Source organism: Leuciscus leuciscus (assembly GCF_965113295.1).
Source record: "Leuciscus leuciscus genome assembly, chromosome: 4".
In the NCBI taxonomy this organism is placed as follows: Eukaryota; Metazoa; Chordata; class Actinopteri; order Cypriniformes; family Leuciscidae; genus Leuciscus; species Leuciscus leuciscus.
In genome coordinates this window covers 38,862,129-38,882,787 of record NC_138728.1, presented here as the reverse complement: position 1 = coordinate 38,882,787, position 20,659 = coordinate 38,862,129, and the positions used below count along the sequence as shown (strand labels likewise).

Below are 20,659 nucleotides of genomic sequence, written 5' to 3'. Positions count from 1 at the left end.
GCAATATTTACTAAGGAGCTGATAAGTTGAATCAGGAGTGTTAAGTGAAGGAGACATGCAAAATGTGCAGTGGTGAGGGGTCCCCAGGACAGGGTTGAGAAACAATGAAGCACAGAAAAGAACATGATAAAGAAGCAGTGGTATGTATTTAGGTGAACTTTTATTTATGTAACATAATCAATGCAAATAATGTAACATTTTACATTGTAGAGTATAACATAACAAAATGTGAACAGGAAGGAAATATAGTTTAAAGACTAATAGTGTCACGGAAGGCAATCCAAAAACAATAAACAAACGTAACAAACTTCCAAAAGCAGTGTGACATTCAACAAGGACTCCATGACAATGACTGAACAAACAGGGTATAAATACACAGTGGCTGCGTTCCAAACCGCATACTCAATGAGTAGGTACTTAATTTCAATGAGTACTTACTTAACGAGCGCTAAAAGAGTAGGTACTTTATCGCCAAATCTCGTTGAGTATGGATGCGATCCGGACATCATCCGCCATGTTGACGTTATCATGTGACCTATGACGTTATCACAAGCGCAACAATTTAAAAGTTATGAGCAACAGGTGCACCGGCATCTCACTGCATCAGTAGGCTACAACCTAACAGAACGGTTTTCATCAGCGTCTGAAATGGTTGGCATGTCTGCAATAGTTAGACGAATGTGTGCCCAAAGGAGACGTCGGGCAGCCGCTCGGAGATCTCGCCTTTGGAGAAGACTTATGTTTTCATACTCCAACAAAGCAAGTATTACTACTTAAAAAAATAAGATTACCCCAGAATGAATTGCATTACTAGCCCACCCCACCACTTATGGACAATAATAATGACAAATGCTGACCAGCACTTAATTATATAACATTTTCTTAATTAAAATTATATATTTTGGTAAAACAAGCAAACTGTTGTATTGTCATATGACATAGATGTATGAATACACACTAGACAAATGCAGCTGATGTGAATACATACAATTTCATTCAAGCAATGATTAATGCAAGAATTCATGAAATTAATATTTTATTGAAACATGAATAAATATTTTATATATAACATGAATAAAAATAAGTAAATGAATGAATAAAAGATATCAAATAATCACAATAAATAAATACATATACAAGTCAATACCATATGAAACATTGCTTTATTCAAGCTTTTTGTTCTAACAAACTATCTATATTTACAGGCGGTGAACCCCACATCATACTGCCATCTTAACAGAGCTGTTCCCATTCTGCGGCTCTATTTTGATGAAGCAGCTGACCACCGTGCCCACCTTCGCCTGTCTTTGCCGTCCATCATGTCCCTGATTGCTGCAGTCAGACTGGAATCGGACCATGGATGGGAACGGGAGATTGAGGTCCTTGTGTTCCTGCACTGGCTGGCCCATGCAGCATCCTACAGGGTGGTGTCGCAGGCCTTCGACATCCTAAAGACCTCTGTGTATAACATTGTGCACAGAATGAGCAAGGCCATCATGGGAATTTTGAGGAGGGTGATCTGCTTTCCGACCGGAGATGACCTGGAGGCAGTGGGAGCAGGATTTGCACAGCTGGCTGGGTCACCAGCTTTCAGCAGAGCAGTTGGTGCAATAGACGGCTGTCATATCCGTATCAAACCTCCAGCAAATAACTCCCACTGTTACTTCAACAGGAAGCTGTTTCACTCCATCCAACTCCAGGCCATCACTGATCACCGGGGGAAATTCCTTGATGTCTTTGTGGGATATCCTGGGTCTGTGCACGATGCCAGGGTGCTGAGGAACAGCCCTGTGTATGCTGGCAGCCTTTATCCTCCTGCAGGCAAGTGCATCCTCAGGGATGGAGGCTATCCTTGCCTGAGTGCCCCCATCTGCCTCATCACCCCATACAGAGAGCCAGTACAGAACCCTGTGCAGGCTCGTTTCAACAGCAAGCACTCCCGTGCCCGCAACATCGTGGAGAGAGCTTTTGGGATGCTGAAGACACGCTGGCGCTGCATTTTCTTCAAGGCCTTGGAGGTGAGCCCTGCCTTCGTGCCTGAGGTTGTTGCGTGCTGCGCTGTGCTTCACAATCTCGCTCTAGTCAATGGGGACATCGTTGAGCCAGAGGATGAGGAAGACCTTGATGACGGCCTCCCTGATCCCCACAACCTTGAAGCAAGAGTGGGAGAACATGTGCGGGAGAATCTGGCTGCTGCTGTGTCTGCTCCAAACATCCCTGTGCCTGCTCTCCATGAGCACGACTACCTTTAAAACATTTAATAAGATTAAAATGTTTTACAATTCATGCTGTCAGCATTCTGTTTCTTGCCAAATGTAATTTTATAGGTTTACAATTACATGCAAATATTTGTTAGAGCTTTACTACCTTTGTGGTGTAGTGGGCTAAACCACTGAACTGGTTAGCAGACGATTGCTGGTCGATCAGCAAGGCTCTTTACTCCAGGCTGGCCCAGGGTTATTGTCCCTGTAATAAATGCATTTAGTCACTTTGGATAAAAACATCTGGCAAATGCATAAATGTGATTGATTTTTGTAAAGCTTTTTTTTTTAAACGGTCTCAGGCATAAACGCTCAAAGCTGCTTATTTCGTCAAGGTATTACTATAATACAAAATGCATACATACATTTACTACAATTTCTATTTGGTGGGTGAAAGGGTTAGTTCACCTCAACATATAAATACAGCCATTATTTATGTGCTTTCATGCTGTTAGATCCCTCTGTTTTTTATTGTTTAAATACAAAAGGGGATTTTTGTCAAGTTTGTTCTGCTGGTTTCATACAATATCAGTCAATGGAGCCCAACTTTCAGAAGCTTCCTGTCATTTTGATGATGCTTTTGAAGCTTCTGAAAGTCTATTGAGTGGTATTGTATTAAACCAACAGTACAAACCTGACCAAAATCACCTTTTGTGTTCAGAAAAAAACAACAACAGAGGGATCAAACAACATGAAGGGGAGTAAATAATGACTGAATTATTTGCTTGGGTTCATTAACCCTTTTTTTGCTTGGGTTCATTAACCCTAGTTAATGCAAAACTTAAGGTAGTTTGTGTAAACAGTCTCAAGTTCAGCTTAGGTCATGGAGGGCTATTGTCCAACCCTAATTATACACACCTGAATCCATTTAAACCAATTAATAACCGACTACTTGAAAATCACAGACAGGTGTGCTGGAACTGAACCCTCCATGACCTGCCTTGAAAATCCCTGCATGAGCTCTGTGTGCATTTAGAAGGTTTTTTTTTTACATTACACATTCACTAATTATTCATCACTTCATAAATATTTAATTTATGAATTTTATCACAATCTTAAAGTATCACTAAATTTCTAGAAGTCTATAATGTAGGCTACTGTGAATGCCTAGAAATTGTTTGTTTTATATACATAGTATTGTACAAAAGTCTTAGGCCACCATTTGTTGTTGTTGCACAGTACTGTGTGTGTATATATATATATATATATAATTTATTTCATTTTAACCCAAATGTGTAAATGATCATAATATGTTTTTTGTCATTGATTTTATTTTTTGGCAAGAATTTCAAGCACAGAAAGGAATTTTTCATCCCTTTCTTTTGTTTCTTTATCTCTCCTTTCCTCTCTCTCGCTTGCCTCCCGGTGCCATCTCTCTTCTCTTTCTCTTACTTCTCTTTCTTGTCTTTCGTCTCTCTCTCGTCTCTCTCGTTCTCTTCTGTCCTCCTTCTCCTCCATTTCTCTCCACAGTCTCTCCTCCCTCTCAGCTGCTTTCCTCTCTCTCTCCTCCTCTCTCTCCTCCATCTCCTGGATCAGGTCCTCCAGGTCTTTTACCCTTTTTCTGGGTCTTGCTGGCTCTGGCCTCACTGAGGATGAAGAGGCCACAGCAACATCCGGCCCACATGAGGCAACGAGGGCAGGAGGAGTGATGGAGGGTCTGCCCCCAATTGCCTCATCCATGGCAGCGTACCACTTCCAGGATGCTGCTGTGGCCCCTCCATCCTCAGTGCTCACCCCTGTCTGCGGACATTTCAGATCCTGCAAAAATGCACAAGCATGATACAAAAGCAGTCATTTTAACATCACAATATTTAATCATTTCATTTCTGTATTAGAAGTAACAAAATGATCTTACTTTGTATTTTTGCTTAAGGTTTTCCCATTTTTTTTTTTACAAATGCTGCCGTCACCCTGCCTTGCAGGTCCTGCTCCACCACAAAAGATCTGCAGCAAATGCAGAGAAATCAAGGATCAAAAAAGTGCTGTAATATCTCTGTTGAAATATACTACAAATGAACAATTAAATAGATTTTTTATTATTTCTGTATACTCACTCAAAGCCTTTGATGGCAGCATTCCGCTTTCCGGTGAAGAGGGCTTCATGAGCCACTCTCCACCGGATAAGCAGATGTGTGTGCTCATCCGTCCCTGTAACATCCAGACAAGATTTACGTTACCTCTGTGATTTATAAGCTCAATACTACATTTACATGTTGATCATAAATGTTCCACAATTTTTCAACAGTACTAATGGACAAATAAAATAGATTACTTGTGTTTAGTTACTTTATGTCAATTTATTAAACATTCGTCTAATGAAAACAGTGTTGACAACAGTGAATTCTCTTAAACAATAGTACACATATACATAACTCAGATGTCTATTTCATATCTATTAGACGTAGAAATATGCAATTCTTATATTAGATTTTCTTACCAGATATTAAATAGACATTTAGTAATTGTATTTAAGATGCATACGGTTTAAAATGTATGCAAATCCACTTTGGAGACGCATGTGTCCTTACTGGAGCTCCTCTGTTAGCTAACTTATACATAATAAAATGTGATTTACAGCAAAAACACAAATTTACCATACTATATAGCGTCTTTACATCTTCAACAATTCAACAGTTTACTGTACAGTAGTTGAACACATGCGATCATTTGATTTGTAATACTCACATTTGAAAACACTCTCGTCCGTCATCATTTGCGTCATGTTCGGGTATGACGTATCCTTCTTCTTCATCTTCTTTTTTAAGACGTATCCTCTCGCGTGGCCTCCTGGGATAGAAGAGTATCCATCGGTTGAGCACTCAAAAATCTGGCCGAAAGCAGTAAGCCATCCGGGAACTTCTCGCCTACTCTTTTATGAATACTGATGTTTCGAACGTACTGCTTCCTTCACGTACTGTTTTCGCCTACTATATAGTAGGAAAGTAGGCATATTGGAACGCACTTAAGTCCGAATCTCGCGATAATTCGTACGTCACCCAGGTAATTCTCGCCTACTCTTTTGGATTCGTACATACTTTTTCGCTCGCCTACTCTTTTTCCCATACTAAATAGTAGGGAAGTATGCGGTTTGGAACGCAGCAAGATACTAACAAGGTGAGGGGAAACAGCTGCGTACAATGATCAATGATAAAACAGACAAGGATGATGGGAAATGTAGTTCATGAGTGAATTACACCGTGGGGGAAGAGGACCTCTAGTGGTTACCCGGGGATACACAAAACCAGACACTGTGACAAATAGTGGACAAGTAGAATAAAGCATTTTATTCAACTTTAACAGTGGACACATTACTTTTTTGGGTCAGAGTTTGTAGGTGTCATGTTGCGAGAACGAGGAAGCAATAGCAGGTGCAAAAAACTCTTATATAAAACTTATTATATAAATGAAGACACAAACAAGGTAACAGGCACAGGCGGGTGGCGCAGGGACTTCGATAGTCAAACACGGGTGAGTCTAGGCTGGTGCTGAAGTGCAGTGATGGTGATGGTGAATCCAGGCGTGAACGAAGAACAGAACAGCGAGCAGGATTCCGAGCACAGAACGGGGAACAGGAACACAGGATCAGAACACCAAGCAGCACGAGACTTCAACAAACGATCTGACAATGGAGAGGAGAAAACGGTGAGTATTTAAAGATGTGATGATGAGTTGCAGCTGGCGCCGATGATGATTGCAGATTGATGAATGAGCGTGATTGCTCCAGCCACACCCACAGATACACGCGACACCCACACACACATACACAATAACAAACGCACGAGACAAAAAGAAAGCGATGCATTCGTGAACCGTGACAGTAAGTTGGTCGTTTGGAGATGTAGTGGACTGGTTTAGGTCAGGTTGGTCACTGGTTGTAGGTTGGTAGTTTGAGGATGTAGTGGACTGGTTTAAGTCAGGTTGGCTGTGTGGTATAGTAGGGGTTGATCTGGAGGAGAGGTCTAAGTTGTCTTCGGTGAGGTCTGTAATGTGTTTTTCAGCCGTGTATGTCACTTTCAGAGGCCCAGCATTCAGTAAGTATTCTTCGATGTCCACTCCATTCATAGCATTTATGTCTTTTAGACTTTTGAAGAATTGTCTCAGGACAGAGTTGGTTATAGTAAGCTCAACTGTTTCGACGGGTGTTTTGAAATTCAGCAGTCCGCTGCATGTGCTGACATAGCTAGTTGCTTTTCTGTTTATTTTGCAGACTTGACAGCGGTGAAAAGTTTGTTTCAAATTTACTTGTTGTGCAGTATTGCATTTAGGGCACCTCTTGGATAGGTTTATCACAGCACCTTAAACCTCTCCTGTGATCTGTTCTAGTAAAGGTTGTTGTTTCTGACTGGTGTGTGGAGGAGTGAAAGCAATAGTTATTTTGGTTTGTGGAGTTGTCAAATGTAGGGTACTGTTGTAGATTCGGGTTGTAGGGTTGGTGAAATTGTATGAACAGTTGACTTCAATAAGGTAAATGTGTTTTTTTTTTCCACAACGAAATTTCGATTGTGCCTGTGCTGTCTGCTATGCTGCATGTCTTTAATTCACATTCAGCTCCAAAAGCAGTGACTGGTTTGCTGGCGGCGTCTAATCTGTGGACTGCTGCAGATAGATTTGAAATCTGTAACAAAGAAAGTATTAGAATCAAGATGGGAGAACAGGTGAAATATGAAACATTACAGCTTATAGTTGTAGGGTTTTAGAGCCAAATATATGATTTTTATATTTTATACCTTTTTAAACCCGTTTATCTATGGTATTTGGAACTCCTAGCATATTGTTGATATGTTCACATATTAAAAAAAATTCTAGTAGATTGCTTGAACTGTTGAATGTCAAGTTGGTTAAGTTACACTTGTACACCACTGACAATACTGAGCCTTGAATATCCTGGACAAGAAGAGAATAAGGTACTATCATTGCCAAATTTTAAGCAAATATAAGATTTTAAGTTTTGCTAATTTTATCTCCCTGCACTTTGGGTCTTCAAATGCCTAAATAACGCTGCTCCCCCACCCCTTTGCAAAACAATAACAAGACAGCAAAGTGTTACCAGACCCACCACCCGAGCAGCATTAAAGGGATAGTTCACTTTGAAATTAATTTTTGGTATGTTTTAGCTTGCCTCAAGGGCATCCAAGATGTAGGTGTCTTTTTTTCCGCAGTAGTTTCAATTTTGATATTTTTAGGTCAAACCGTTCTTGTCTGTCAGTCATATAATGCAGGTCTATGGTCACGGTCTCAAAACACAAGCACAGAGTCCAAATTAAAACAATTCCCCGTCGTCCAAATTAAACAATTCCCCGTCGTCCAAATTAAACAATTCCCCATCGTAAGTACACATTGATGGCCTAAGACACGAAACGAGCGGTTTGTGTGAGAAAACGAACAGTATTTATATCGTTTTTACCTCTTATACGCAGACATGTCCCGAGTGATCTGATCTGACGTGTACGCAGACTGGTGCATAGATATATACACTAGATGTCGCCTTAAAGACATTCGTTCCAATGAACTGCCGTAGACAAGGCGACATCTAGTGTTTATATATCTATGCACCAGTCTGCGTACACGTCAGATCAGATCATTCGGACATGTCTGCGTATAAGAGGTAAAAACGATATAAATACTGTTCGTTTTCTCACACAAACCGCTCGTTTCGTGTCTTAGGCCATCAATGTGTACTTACGATGGGGAATTGTTTAATTTGGACGACGGGGAATTGTTTTAATTTGGACTCTGTGCTTGTGTTTTGAGACCGTGACCATAGACCTGCATTATATGACTGACAGACAAGAACGGTTTGACCTAAAAATATCAAAATTGAAACTACTGCGGAAAAAAAGACACCTACATCTTGGATGCCCTTGAGGTAAGCTAAAACATACCAAAAATTAATTTCAAAGTGAACTATCCCTTTAAAAGGCAATTGTAGTGTCCCTCTCCGTAGAACATTTTTTGCTCTTTTCATTGCATTTCATTTAATTTGATCTCTATCTCATTTATAATAATGTTAGTCTAAAGTATGTTTAACTAAAAGCCCTACTTGGGACAAGTGTTGTGAATTAACTTTAGCTAAAAACTCTATGATACATACATAAGATGACTGTTTAAGTTTCTCTATGTTTTTTGTATCTGTCCTTATCTAAATAAACAATAATAATAATATTAAAGACACTTGTAGTTATCTGTACATTTTTCATCTGCTTAAAAATAAGTAAAATAAAGTGTAGTATGGTAACAAGTTGGATAGTGAAGGAATAAGTGTTGTGTTTGAAAACAGATTTTAAGGGTGTATTCACACCAGGAAAGTCCGCTAGTTCACTTACTTGGGTCCGGACCAAAAAAAAAACATTTTTTTTTGTTTGTATGTTTATATATATTTCTAATCAGAATTTAAAAGTAATGAAGTAATGACATAGCATGGTGTTCATGAGAATGAAGGATTGCTGTTTGTTTAAATGTGTTTGTTCTTTTTAGGTTTTCCCAGGCGGTGGCACTCGAGCGGCAGTGGGCACACGTGTGGTGTTTACTTGTAGTGAATGCAGTGGTTTGGTGTGAGGGTGTCACATATAGGTAAATGCTGTGGTGAATGAATTGTTTGTTTGGAGTATTATTTATTTATTCACTCCACTTGTACCTCAGTGTATTGCCTGGGTTGTTTTATTTTGTTCTTTTTGATTATTATGTTTCTTTTATGTGTCCCTATGTGTTACGAAAGATTCACTGGAGGCAAGCTGGTTGAGAACCCAAGCGCAACTTTAATAACAAAACAATTCAAAAACAAGATCAAACATAAAACAAAAGCATGGCGTGGCATTAAACCAGAAAACAAGAAACTGGATCTGGGACATAGGACAAACAATATTCGACAAGGACACAGGGCAAACATGAGGGCTTAAATACATAGACTAATTACAAGACAAGGAACACCAATGAACAATGATCAGACGATTAACCAATGACAAGACACATGGCAGGATCACATGACAAGACACAGAAACATGACAATGACAAGAAAACCTTGGTTAATTTTTTTGGTTTGAAGTCCTGTTTGTTGTAATTTTTCTCTTTATGTGTTGTATGCTGGTGTTAATTTTGTACATTTATATTTTTGTACAACATTCCATTAAATAAATTAGTCAGTCCATCAATACATGCATACATACATCTAATGTGACGGTTTTGCAATTAGGCCTCATGTTTGTGTGTTTTTATCTGAGATCTTTATCTGGATATGTCTTTTTTCAGGAGTGCAGTAAACAAAGCCCACACATGCATGGTCATTTTTTAATTTAGAATGTGTTTTTGTTTCATATTATTTTTGACTAATAATTTGCTGTACACACTTTTCCTTATCATTAAACATGAAATTCAAATTTACATTAAGGTGACAAACAATTGTGTAATATATTTCTATGGAATATGCTTCATGTAAAAAAGGGATAGTTCACCCAAAGATTTTTTTTCTTTGGGTAAACTATCCCTTAAGTAGGATACACGTAATTAGGTTAATCAGCTGTGCCATATCCCACTCTGAAATGTTTACCCCATAATTAGGGATAACAGCGGCTGCGTTCCAAACCGCATACTTCCGTACTATTTAGTATGGGAAAAAGAGTAGGCGAGCGAAAAAGTATGTACGAATCCAAAAGAGTAGGCGAGAATTACCTGGGTGACGTATTAATTATCGCGAGATTCGGGCTTAAGTGCGTTCGAATATGCCTACTTTCCTACTATATAGTAGGCGAAAACAGTACGTGAAGGAAGCAGTACGTTCGAAACATCAGTATTCATAAAAGAGTAGGCGAGAAGTTCCCGGATGGCTTACTGCTTCCACACAGATTTTTGAGTGCTGATCCGATGGATACTTTTCTATCCCTGGAGGCCACGCGAGAGGACACGTCATTATCAAACATAGCAGAGATCAGCGACGCGGGTGCTTTCAAATGTGAGTAAACACGGTTCCTTGTGTTAAAATTGCATGTGTTGAACTACTGTAGAGTAAACTGTTGAATTGTTGAAGGTGTAAAGACGTTACACAGTATAGTATAGTTGTGATTTTGCTGTAAAAACACGTTTTATTATGTATAACGTTAGCTAACAGGGGAGCTCCAGTAAGGACACGTAAGTTACGTCTCTAACGTGGATTTACATAAACCATATACATCTTAAAGACGCTTATTTTAAATGTCTATTTACATCTGACAGGAAAATCTTCAGTAAGTTGCAGAAGAGCACATCACAACATGAAATAGACATCTGAGTGATGAATGTGTGCTAGAACAAATCTATAAAGTAACTAAACATAAGTTATCTATTTTATTTGTCCATTATGTTGATAAATTGAGGAACATTTATGTTGGATAAAAAGTTAAAACAACCTCAACATGTAAATGTAGTGTTGCTCATAAATCACAGAGGTAATGTGAATCTTGTCTGGATGTTACAGGGTCAGATGAACAGATGTGTGTTTATCCAGTGGAGAGTGGCTCATGAAGCTGAATGCTGCCATCAAAGGCTTTGAGTGAGTATACTACAGAAATGAATAACAACAACTATTTAAATATTATGTTGTAGTTTATTTTAATTATTGTAATTTCAAACAGAGCTATTACAGCACTTTTCTGATTCTTGATTTCTGTGCATTTGCTGCAGATCTTCTGTGGTGGAGCAGGACCTGCAAGGAAAGATGATGGCGGCATTTGTGAAAAACAACGTTTTTGTCTTCTAAATAATACTGAAATCAAATGACATTGTGCGGTTAAAATGACTGTTTTTGTGTTATGTTTGTGCATTTTTGTAGGATCTGAAATGTCAGCAGGCTGGTGTGAGCACTGAGGATGAGGAGCCCAGAGCTGAATCCTGGAGATGGTGCCATGGATGAGACCTTCCATCACTCCACCTGCCCTCAGATTGTGAAGCACAACGCATCACGCAACAACCTCAGGCACGAAAGCACGGCTCACCTCTGGCGGTCAGCTGATTCATCAGAATAAAGCTGCAGAATGGGAACCGCTGTGTTGAGATGGCAGAAGGATGTGGGGTTCAGTGCCTGTAGTCTACATACATAACTGTAGTTTGAATAAAGCTTTGTTTCATGTGTTGACTTGTATATGCATTTGTTTATTGTGTGATGGTGACTTTGATTCATTCTTTTACTAATTTATTAATATTTCTCATTGTTGTCAGTAAATAAAATATAATTATTTAATTAATGCTTTATTTATTGTTTGAATGAAAATGTAGATATGTTTACTATATACACATCTAGAGTGTATTCATGCATAGCTATGTCATATGACACATTACATTTTGTTTGTTTTATTGAATTATTTTCAGTAAAAAGTAATATAATTAAGTATTGGTCAGCATTTATCGTTGTTATTATTGTATGTTTTGGGGTGGGATAGCAATGCAATTCATTCTGGGGTAATATTCATTTTTAATATCATTATACTTAAATTTTTCGAGTATAAAATCAACAGTTTTCTCTAAAGGCGAATCTTGTCACAGCTGCCCGTCTCCTCTGTGCAGACATTACAAACGCTGAAGAAAACCGTTCTAGGTAGGGCTGTCGAGTTACTGGTGTTATGAGGTATGTGTGTATATATATATATATATATATATACACACATATATCAATCATGGGTTTGCATACATAATATGAGATTTTATACACAGGAAAAAAGAACCTACAAGGTTGAATATCGTAATATATATTTTCTTAAATAATCAGTTATAATACACTTAAAAAATTATTTTTTGTTATTTATAGGCCTAGGCCTGAGGGATGAAACGAGAGTTAAATTCAACAAGAAAAAGAGGAAAACAAAGCAATAAGCCACTTTTGCATGTGGATGAAAATGTTTGGATATAAAATAAAGAAATTAACAACATATTCAAGAGATGACAATTTGGGGATTTTGTAATAAAAATAAATTATATCGTTAAGGATATAACGGTGGGTCACATTAGTAGGGTTAAATATAAGAACTTAAATCAACCCTAAATGTATTCACAAAATAAATGGGCAGCAGTTTCTTCAAAAAGACCACAAAATGAGCAAGTTTAATCAATATCAAGATATTTACAGATAGATGAATTAAACGTGTCGTTCAAATCTTTTAAGTTGTGGCTCTTGTGATAACGCGTCGTAGGTCACATGACAACGTCAACATGGCAGATGTCCGGTTCGCATTCATACTCAACGAGATCTGGCTATAAAGTACCTACTCTTTTAGCGCTCGTTAAGTAAGTACTTATTGAAATTAAGTACCTACTCATTGAGTATGCGGTTTGGAACGCAGCAAGCGTAAATTTAGTGCAGCATCTGTGTGCTCCTCATTTCTCATTATGGCTTTGATTATAAAAGGCATCCACAAAGTTAACAATTGTAGCAAGATGGAGAATGTGTTATTAACACTATCAGACTCCCAGGGAGCAATAACATTAACAGTAAGCAAAGAAATTGCTGAGACAATAAAGAATGGTGGGTAAAAAAAAAAAAAAAAAAAGAAGATTGGTTGCTTGATGATGGAATGAATTTTATTTTATTTGTATTGATTGAAATTCGTTTTTACAGATAAAAAATATGCAGCATATATAATGCAACAAGTGAGATCTGCAGCACAGAAACAAGGTAAGGCATTTTTTTTTATGTTACCATAACAACATTTAAAATGATCATGGGGAATTTTATTTTTATTTTTTATTGTGTTCTCTTTGGCAGATACTACCCAGTGTCCAGCATCTCTGTCTCAGTGTCCCCCTCCTGTTCTGTCTCAGTGTCCCCCTCCTGTTCTGTCTCAGTGTCCCCTCCTGTTCTGTCTCAGTGTCCCCCTCCTGTTCTGTCTCAGTGTCCCCCTCCTGTTCTGTCTCAGTGTCCCCCTCCTGTTCTGTCTCAGTGTCCCCCTCCACGTCCAGCATCTCTGTCTCAGTGTCCCCCTCCTGTTCTGTCTCAGTGTCCCCCTCCTGTTCTGTCTCAGTGTCCCCCTCCACGTCCAGCATCTCTGTCTCAGTGTCCCCTCCTGTTCTGTCTCAGTGTCCCCCTCCTGTTCTGTCTCAGTGTCCCCTCCTGTTCTGTCTCAGTGTCCCCCTCCACGTCCAGCATCTCTGTCTCAGTGTCCCCCTCCTGTTCTGTCTCAGTGTCCCCCTCCTGTTCTGTCTCAGTGTCCCCCTCCACGTCCAGCATCTCTGTCTCAGTGTCCCCCTCCACGTCCAGCATCTCTGTCTCAGTGTCCCCTCCTGTTCTGTCTCAGTGTCCCCCTCCTGTTCTGTCTCAGTGTCCCCTCCTGTTCTGTCTCAGTGTCCCCCTCCTGTTCTGTCTCAGTGTCCCCCTCCTGTTCTGTCTCAGTGTCCCCTCCTGTTCTGTCTCAGTGTCCCCCTCCTGTTCTGTCTCAGTGTCCCCCTCCTGTTCTGTCTCAGTGTCCCCCTCCTGTTCTGTCTCAGTGTCCCCCTCCTGTTCTGTCTCAGTGTCCCCCTCCACGTCCAGCATCTCTGTCTCAGTGTCCCCCTCCTGTTCTGTCTCAGTGTCCCCCTCCTGTTCTGTCTCAGTGTCCCCCTCCACGTCCAGCATCTCTGTCTCAGTGTCCCCTCCTGTTCTGTCTCAGTGTCCCCCTCCTGTTCTGTCTCAGTGTCCCCTCCTGTTCTGTCTCAGTGTCCCCCTCCACGTCCAGCATCTCTGTCTCAGTGTCCCCCTCCTGTTCTGTCTCAGTGTCCCCCTCCACGTCCAGCATCTCTGTCTCAGTGTCCCCCTCCACGTCCAGCATCTCTGTCTCAGTGTCCCCTCCTGTTCTGTCTCAGTGTCCCCCTCCTGTTCTGTCTCAGTGTCCCCTCCTGTTCTGTCTCAGTGTCCCCTCCTGTTCTGTCTCAGTGTCCCCCTCCTGTTCTGTCTCAGTGTCCCCCTCCACGTCCAGCATCTCTGTCTCAGTGTCCCCCTCCTGTTCTGTCTCAGTGTCCCCCTCCATGTCCAGCATCTCTGTCTCAGTGTCCCCCTCCTGTTCTGTCTGTGTCCCCCTCCTGTTCTGTCTCAGTGTCCCCCTCCACGTCCAGCATCTCTGTCTCAGTGTCCCCCTCCTGTTCTGTCTCAGTGTCCCCCTCCTGTTCTGTCTCAGTGTCCCCCTCCACGTCCAGCATCTCTGTCTCAGTGTCCCCTCCTGTTCTGTCTCAGTGTCCCCCTCCTGTTCTGTCTCAGTGTCCCCTCCTGTTCTGTCTCAGTGTCCCCTCTCCCCTCCTGTTCTGTCTCAGTGTCCCCTCCACGTCCAGCATCTCTGTCTCAGTGTCCCCCTCCTGTTCTGTCTGTGTCCCCCTCCTGTTCTGTCTCAGTGTCCCCCTCCACGTCCAGCATCTCTGTCTCAGTGTCCCCCTCCTGTTCTGTCTCAGTGTCCCCCTCCTGTTCTGTCTCAGTGTCCCCCTCCACGTCCAGCATCTCTGTCTCAGTGTCCCCCTCCACGTCCAGCATCTCTGTCTCAGTGTCCCCCTCCTGTTCTGTCTCAGTGTCCCCCTCCACGTCCAGCATCTCTGTCTCAGTGTCCCCCTCCTGTTCTGTCTGTGTCCCCCTCCTGTTCTGTCTCAGTGTCCCCCTCCACGTCCAGCATCTCTGTCTCAGTGTCCCCCTCCTGTTCTGTCTCAGTGTCCCCCTCCTGTTCTGTCTCAGTGTCCCCCTCCACGTCCAGCATCTCTGTCTCAGTGTCCCCTCCTGTTCTGTCTCAGTGTCCCCCTCCTGTTCTGTCTCAGTGTCCCCTCCTGTTCTGTCTCAGTGTCCCCTCTCCCCTCCTGTTCTGTCTCAGTGTCCCCTCCACGTCCAGCATCTCTGTCTCAGTGTCCCCCTCCTGTTCTGTCTGTGTCCCCCTCCTGTTCTGTCTCAGTGTCCCCCTCCACGTCCAGCATCTCTGTCTCAGTGTCCCCCTCCTGTTCTGTCTCAGTGTCCCCCTCCTGTTCTGTCTCAGTGTCCCCCTCCTGTTCTGTCTCAGTGTCCCCTCCTGTTCTGTCTCAGTGTCCCCTCCTGTTCTGTCTCAGTGTCCCCCTCCACGTCCAGCATCTCTGTCTCAGTGTCCCCTCCTGTTCTGTCTCAGTGTCCCCTCCTGTTCTGTCTCAGTGTCCCCCTCCTGTTCTGTCTCAGTGTCCCCCTCCTGTTCTGTCTCAGTGTCCCCCTCCTGTTCTGTCTCAGTGTCCCCCTCCACGTCCAGCATCTCTGTCTCAGTGTCCCCCTCCTGTTCTGTCTCAGTGTCCCCCTCCACGTCCAGCATCTCGGTCTCAGTGTCCCCCTCCTGTTCTGTCTCAGTTTCCCCCTCCTGTTCTGTCTCAGTGTCCCCTCCTGTTCTGTCTCAGTGTCCCCTCCTGTTCTGTCTCAGTGTCCCCCTCCTGTTCTGTCTCAGTGTCCCCCTCCACGTCCAGCATCTCTGTCTCAGTGTCCCCTCCTGTTCTGTCTCAGTGTCCCCTCCTGTTCTGTCTCAGTGTCCCCCTCCTGTTCTGTCTCAGTGTCCCCCTCCACGTCCAGCATCTCTGTCTCAGTGTCCCATCCTGTTCTGTCTCAGTGTCCCCCTCCTGTTCTGTCTCAGTGTCCCCCTCCTGTTCTGTCTCAGTGTCCCCCTCCACGTCCAGCATCTCTGTCTGTGTCTGTGTAATAGTTTGAAAAACAGCAGATAATTCTCTTATACACATTACACAACTGCAGAGAGGTCTGAATGGAGCAGAAGGGTTTTCATTATTATAAACTGAGTTGTATGACTCATTTCATTGATCATTACCTGTAACTGGGTTGTAGGCGTTCCCTATGTTTGTGATGACGTTCCTGTAGGTTAGTGTGATGTCAGTGGTAAAAGGACCAATATATCCATAGCCAGATTGCATCAGTCCAGCAGAAAAAGCTATTTCTCTGTCTGTTGTTGAAAAACATAAGCAATATTGTGACATATTACCGTATTACACTGAGAATGTATACACTGAATTTAACATCATTCAAGCACACTTTCACCTCTATTTTCCTTTCTCAACTCCACTTGACCCAGAGTAAGGTTTGAGATTTCTGTGAAGGAATAAAGATTCTGTTAAATGACATTTACACTGCTTATTGTAATAGATAACACAATTTACACAGTATACATTACATTTTACTCTAATATTTACGCTATGCATCATATTGCATTGGTGTTTTACTTTGAGGGATGAGCTGAACAAGAAAAATGATGGTATCTCACCAAAACATTCATTCTTTTATCAATGATCCTCAGTCGCATCTCTAAAGCTCTGATGTTCACTTTCTGCTCTGTAACTGTGGCGGTCAGTTCTCTCAGCGCTCCATGGATGTCAGTGAAGAACAGATGGTAGTTTTGTTGGCTGTCAGTTGAAGCTTCATCTGACAGCTACACACAGGAACCCAGACCGACCCCTTCCACAGCCAATACCCCTCTGTCCTCCTTTTCTTCGCTAACCGAGGAAGAAGTATCTACACTTCTCCTCTCCAGTCACCCTACCACCTGCCCGCTTGACCCCATCCCCTCACACCTTCTACAAGCCATCTCTCCCACACTTCTACCATCACTCACACACATCATCAACTCATCCCTCCACACTGGCACCTTCCCTACAGCATTCAAGCAGGCTCGGGTTACTCCACTGCTCAAAAAACCAACGCTAAACACATCATTTGTAGAGAATTACAGACCTATCTCTCTCCTACCATTCATTGCGAAGACACTTGAAAGAGCTGTCTTCAACCAACTAACATCCTTCTTGTCTCTAAACAACCAGCTGGATGTCAACCAATCTGGCTTCAAGAAAGGGCATTCAACTGAGACTGCATTACTGTCAGTCACAGAAGCCCTACGGATCGCAAAAGCTGCTTCCAAATCTTCAGTCCTCATTCTCCTGGATCTGTCTGCTGCCTTCGACACGGTGAATCATCAGATCCTTCTGTCCACCCTCTCATCACTGGGCATCACAGGAACTTCACTCCACTGGTTTGAGTCCTATCTCACAGGTAGGTCCTTCAAGGTCGCATGGAGAGGTGAGGTATCCAGAGCACATCAGCTGACCACAGGGGTTCCCCAGGGTTCAGTTCTTGGTCCCCTCCTCTTCTCCATCTACACCACATCACTGGGACACATCATACAGACACACGGTTTTTCCTACCACTGCTATGCTGATGACACACAGCTCTTCCTCTCCTTTCAACCAGATGATCCCACAGTAGCTGCACGGGTCTCAAGCTGTCTGGCGGACATCTCCACATGGATGAAGGAACATCACCTACAGCTCAACCTGGCAAAGACTGAGCTTCTCGTCCTCCCTGCCAATCCGTCTCTACAGCACGACTTCACCATCCAGCTAGAGTCATCATTAATCACCCCATCAAGATCGGTCAGAAATCTTGGAGTAACGTTTGATGACCAGCTGACCTTCACAGATCACATTTCAAAGACAGCTCGATCATGCAGGTTTGCACTGCACAACATCAGGAAGATCAGGCCTTTCCTAACTGAGCATGCAACACAACTTATCGTCCAGGCCCTGGTCATCTCCAGGCTTGACTACTGCAATGCCCTTCTGGCTGGACTCCCAGCACGTGCAACCAAACCCCTACAGATGATCCAGAATGCTGCAGCTCGTCTTGTCTTCAACGAGCCCAAGAGGGCCCACATCACTCCTCTGTTCATCTCTCTGCACTGGCTACCTCTAGCTGCTCGCATCAAGTTCAAGGCACTGACGCTTGCTTACAGAACTATCACAGGCTCAGCTCCCTCCTACTTTCACTCACTCCTACGAGTCTACATCCCTACCAGACACCTACGATCGGTCAACGAGCGACGTCTCGTGGTTCCATCACAGAAAGCCACAAAATCACTTTCCAGAACATTCTCATTCACAGTTCCATGCTGGTGTAACGCTCTCCCCACCCTCATCCGGAATGCAGAATCCCTGAAAATATAAAAAAAACAGCTGAAAACCAATCTCTTCCGTGAGCACTTAACCTTATATAAAAAAAAAAAAAATAAAAAATAAAAATTCCTTTCCCTTTGAAACATCACTTATCAGGCTTATGCTACTCTGAATAATACCTGAACTTCGTATTTTGAGCACTTCCTGCGTTGTTGTTGCTTTTGCCTCTTTATGATGACTCGCTGAATTTAGTCCTAATTTGTAAGTCGCTTTGGATAAAGGCGTCTGCTAAATGACTAAATGTAAATGTAAAATCTCTCAAAGTGTCTGTTTGAGGTGGATTCTGTCTTCCGTCCTCAGATCTGAGCTGTTGACTGATCTCATTCTCATTGAGTCCTCCATCTACCTGATGCTGTACGACAAACACAAAGGTTTCCAACAGCAGCAGTAAACATACTAAACCTAAAATCTCACACTTTAATAGTATTTATAGCACCTAGCAAAATAAAAAAGGCTGTGTGACTGTGAGGAATGATTACCTCAAAATGTATGTCCACATGCAAGTTTGAGTGTCTTTCACGAGTTCACACGTACAGGAAATCAGATGTAGTAATTTATGTGTATTTGGCGTGCTGTCCGGGAGAAGGCTCCGAGCTCGAAATGGATGCTGTGAAACTGTCATGGGACAGAGGTGAGGGAAGGCTATCGGCTTCCTCTTGTGCTGATTGGTTGATTACCTGAATGTGCTCCTGCCGAACTTTGTTACATTAAACTTTATTTAAATGAAATACATTAGCCATTGTCACATGCCGGTGATTATCCTGACCTCTGGTATATTTCTGACCTCTGATATAGATGGTCACATGACTCTCTATCTTACAAAAGTTACCAGGTTTATCAGATTTATGTTGACAAAATGTTGCTGATGGAGTTTAACTTGTTGAATCCACAAAATTCCTTTAAATGTTTTTCCCCCCACATGCAACAACATCCTATATTAACAGAAGTAGAACTGAATAAATGCATGGATTAATAAATACAAAAAGGTAGTTTGAGGATAAAATGTAAAACAACTAAATGTAATTATTAACCTGATTTACAACTTTTCATGTACAAGAATGCCCTAGATTTTGGGTTTCCCATTAACTGGTTTACAATAACTTGTTTTATGGTACCATAATATGAGCTGTTGTTTCGTGGTGTGTACTTTGATCTTAACACCTTTTACCTTATTATTTATTATTACACAGCTCTGTGGAATACTTGATTCTGATTGGTCAATCGCACCATCCAGCGGTATGTTATTCCCAGATAACAATCGCTGAAAACTGTAACTACTGAGACAAGTCAGACACAAGTATTTGTTATAGCTTAACAAATGATATTTAAAACTCACTCTGGGATCTGTGGCCCCATCCCCCCAAACAGGGCAAGAAGGTCTTAGTTACCATGGCCACGATCAGATAAGTTTTTTTTATGACTGTTAGTAATGTGAACAGGGCCTCTGCCACAAGACCTACAGACATTAGAACAGACTCTCCTGCATTAATTTATCGATGAACTGATTAACATGAAATTAACATGCATTCCAGAACATTTTGTGAATTATTTACTGTCTTGTGTTGTGTCTTTTAATACTAATATCTGTTAATACTATTATCTCTTTGATACTATGTATTTTTTTATAGAACCAATGGTAACCTCACTTATACCATGTTTGGTCTCTATAAATTGGTACTTTGAAGATCAAAATGATTGTTGTAGCGTCTGGACCAATCAGACATACTCAAATTATTCATTTATTTAATGAATAATCCAGCAAACGGACTCTCCCAAATAAGGCCTGTGAAACGTTCCCCAAATGAAGCTAACACACTGGCAGGACGTGGTGTCTTGTTACAGGACACACACTGAGACTGAGTTTTACGATCGAAAGGAATGTCCTGAGAGCTGTGACTCTCACTTAAATTCTTGCAGAGGAAGAGAAATAAAAACCCTGTTAATCCTATATATATTCTATATATAACCACTTGATAAATGTATAAACATGTATCTAATTTTCACATCTCATGATTTTCCCTTTTATGTGGCGTTTGTATTCTTGTAAACTGTATTGGGTTAATGTTTCAGGCTTTGCATATTATGGTTAACCAACAATATGTGCGGCATGTTTGGTCTCTAAAAAAAGTACATATTCAAATGCCCTGCTAGAATACAAAGGGTCGTAAAATTTCCCTCCAAAGGGAAATCTTCTCATTGGCTCTTGCACCTCCAGAGGTTGTGCCATCTTCACGCTTTAAAGTCACTGATCAGCTTTTAGCTCTCTCTTAGTCCCTTTCTGAAATGCTGACGTGAAGATGATGCTGAACTAGAAGTTTCTAAGGACCACCAAGCTTGTGCCAGGCTGCGGCCTTGTCTTTCCATTCACCAAAGATACTCTGACTACCACTGGTTCTCTCTCATCAAGACCACATCAGCAAAAATCAACTGGAGCCTCAACAAATTGCATCAGGACAGTTTAA

At 41.8% G+C, this 20,659-nt stretch overlaps 1 protein-coding gene and 2 long non-coding RNA genes across 4 annotated transcripts; 2 read left to right on the top strand and 1 right to left on the bottom strand.

Moving 5' to 3' along the window:
• The first annotated feature begins 380 nt into the window (after positions 1 to 380).
• On the top strand, positions 381 to 2,357 carry LOC309497380 (putative nuclease HARBI1). The gene is made up of 2 exons (XM_082167629.1): positions 381 to 759; positions 1,206 to 2,357. The coding sequence occupies exons 1-2, from the start codon at positions 538 to 540 to the stop codon at positions 2,250 to 2,252; spliced, it is 1,269 nt and encodes a 422-aa protein (XP_082023755.1). The 5' UTR covers positions 381 to 537; the 3' UTR covers positions 2,253 to 2,357.
• On the bottom strand, positions 2,115 to 4,398 carry LOC309497489. The gene is made up of 5 exons (XR_014205563.1): positions 4,316 to 4,398; positions 4,117 to 4,205; positions 3,654 to 4,019; positions 2,368 to 2,466; positions 2,115 to 2,246 (listed from the first exon to the last, which is right to left on the bottom strand). It is a non-coding gene; the product is annotated as an uncharacterized lncRNA (long non-coding RNA).
• Positions 4,399 to 9,822: 5,424 nt separating this feature from the next.
• LOC309497468 lies at positions 9,823 to 11,473 on the top strand. 2 transcript variants are annotated; one of them, XR_014205537.1, is made up of 3 exons: positions 9,823 to 10,206; positions 10,708 to 10,782; positions 10,914 to 11,473. It is a non-coding gene; the product is annotated as an uncharacterized lncRNA (long non-coding RNA). The 2 variants fall into 2 exon arrangements; XR_014205538.1 differs by having other exon boundaries at positions 9,823 to 10,210; positions 10,714 to 10,782.
• Positions 11,474 to 20,659: the final 9,186 nt, after the last annotated feature.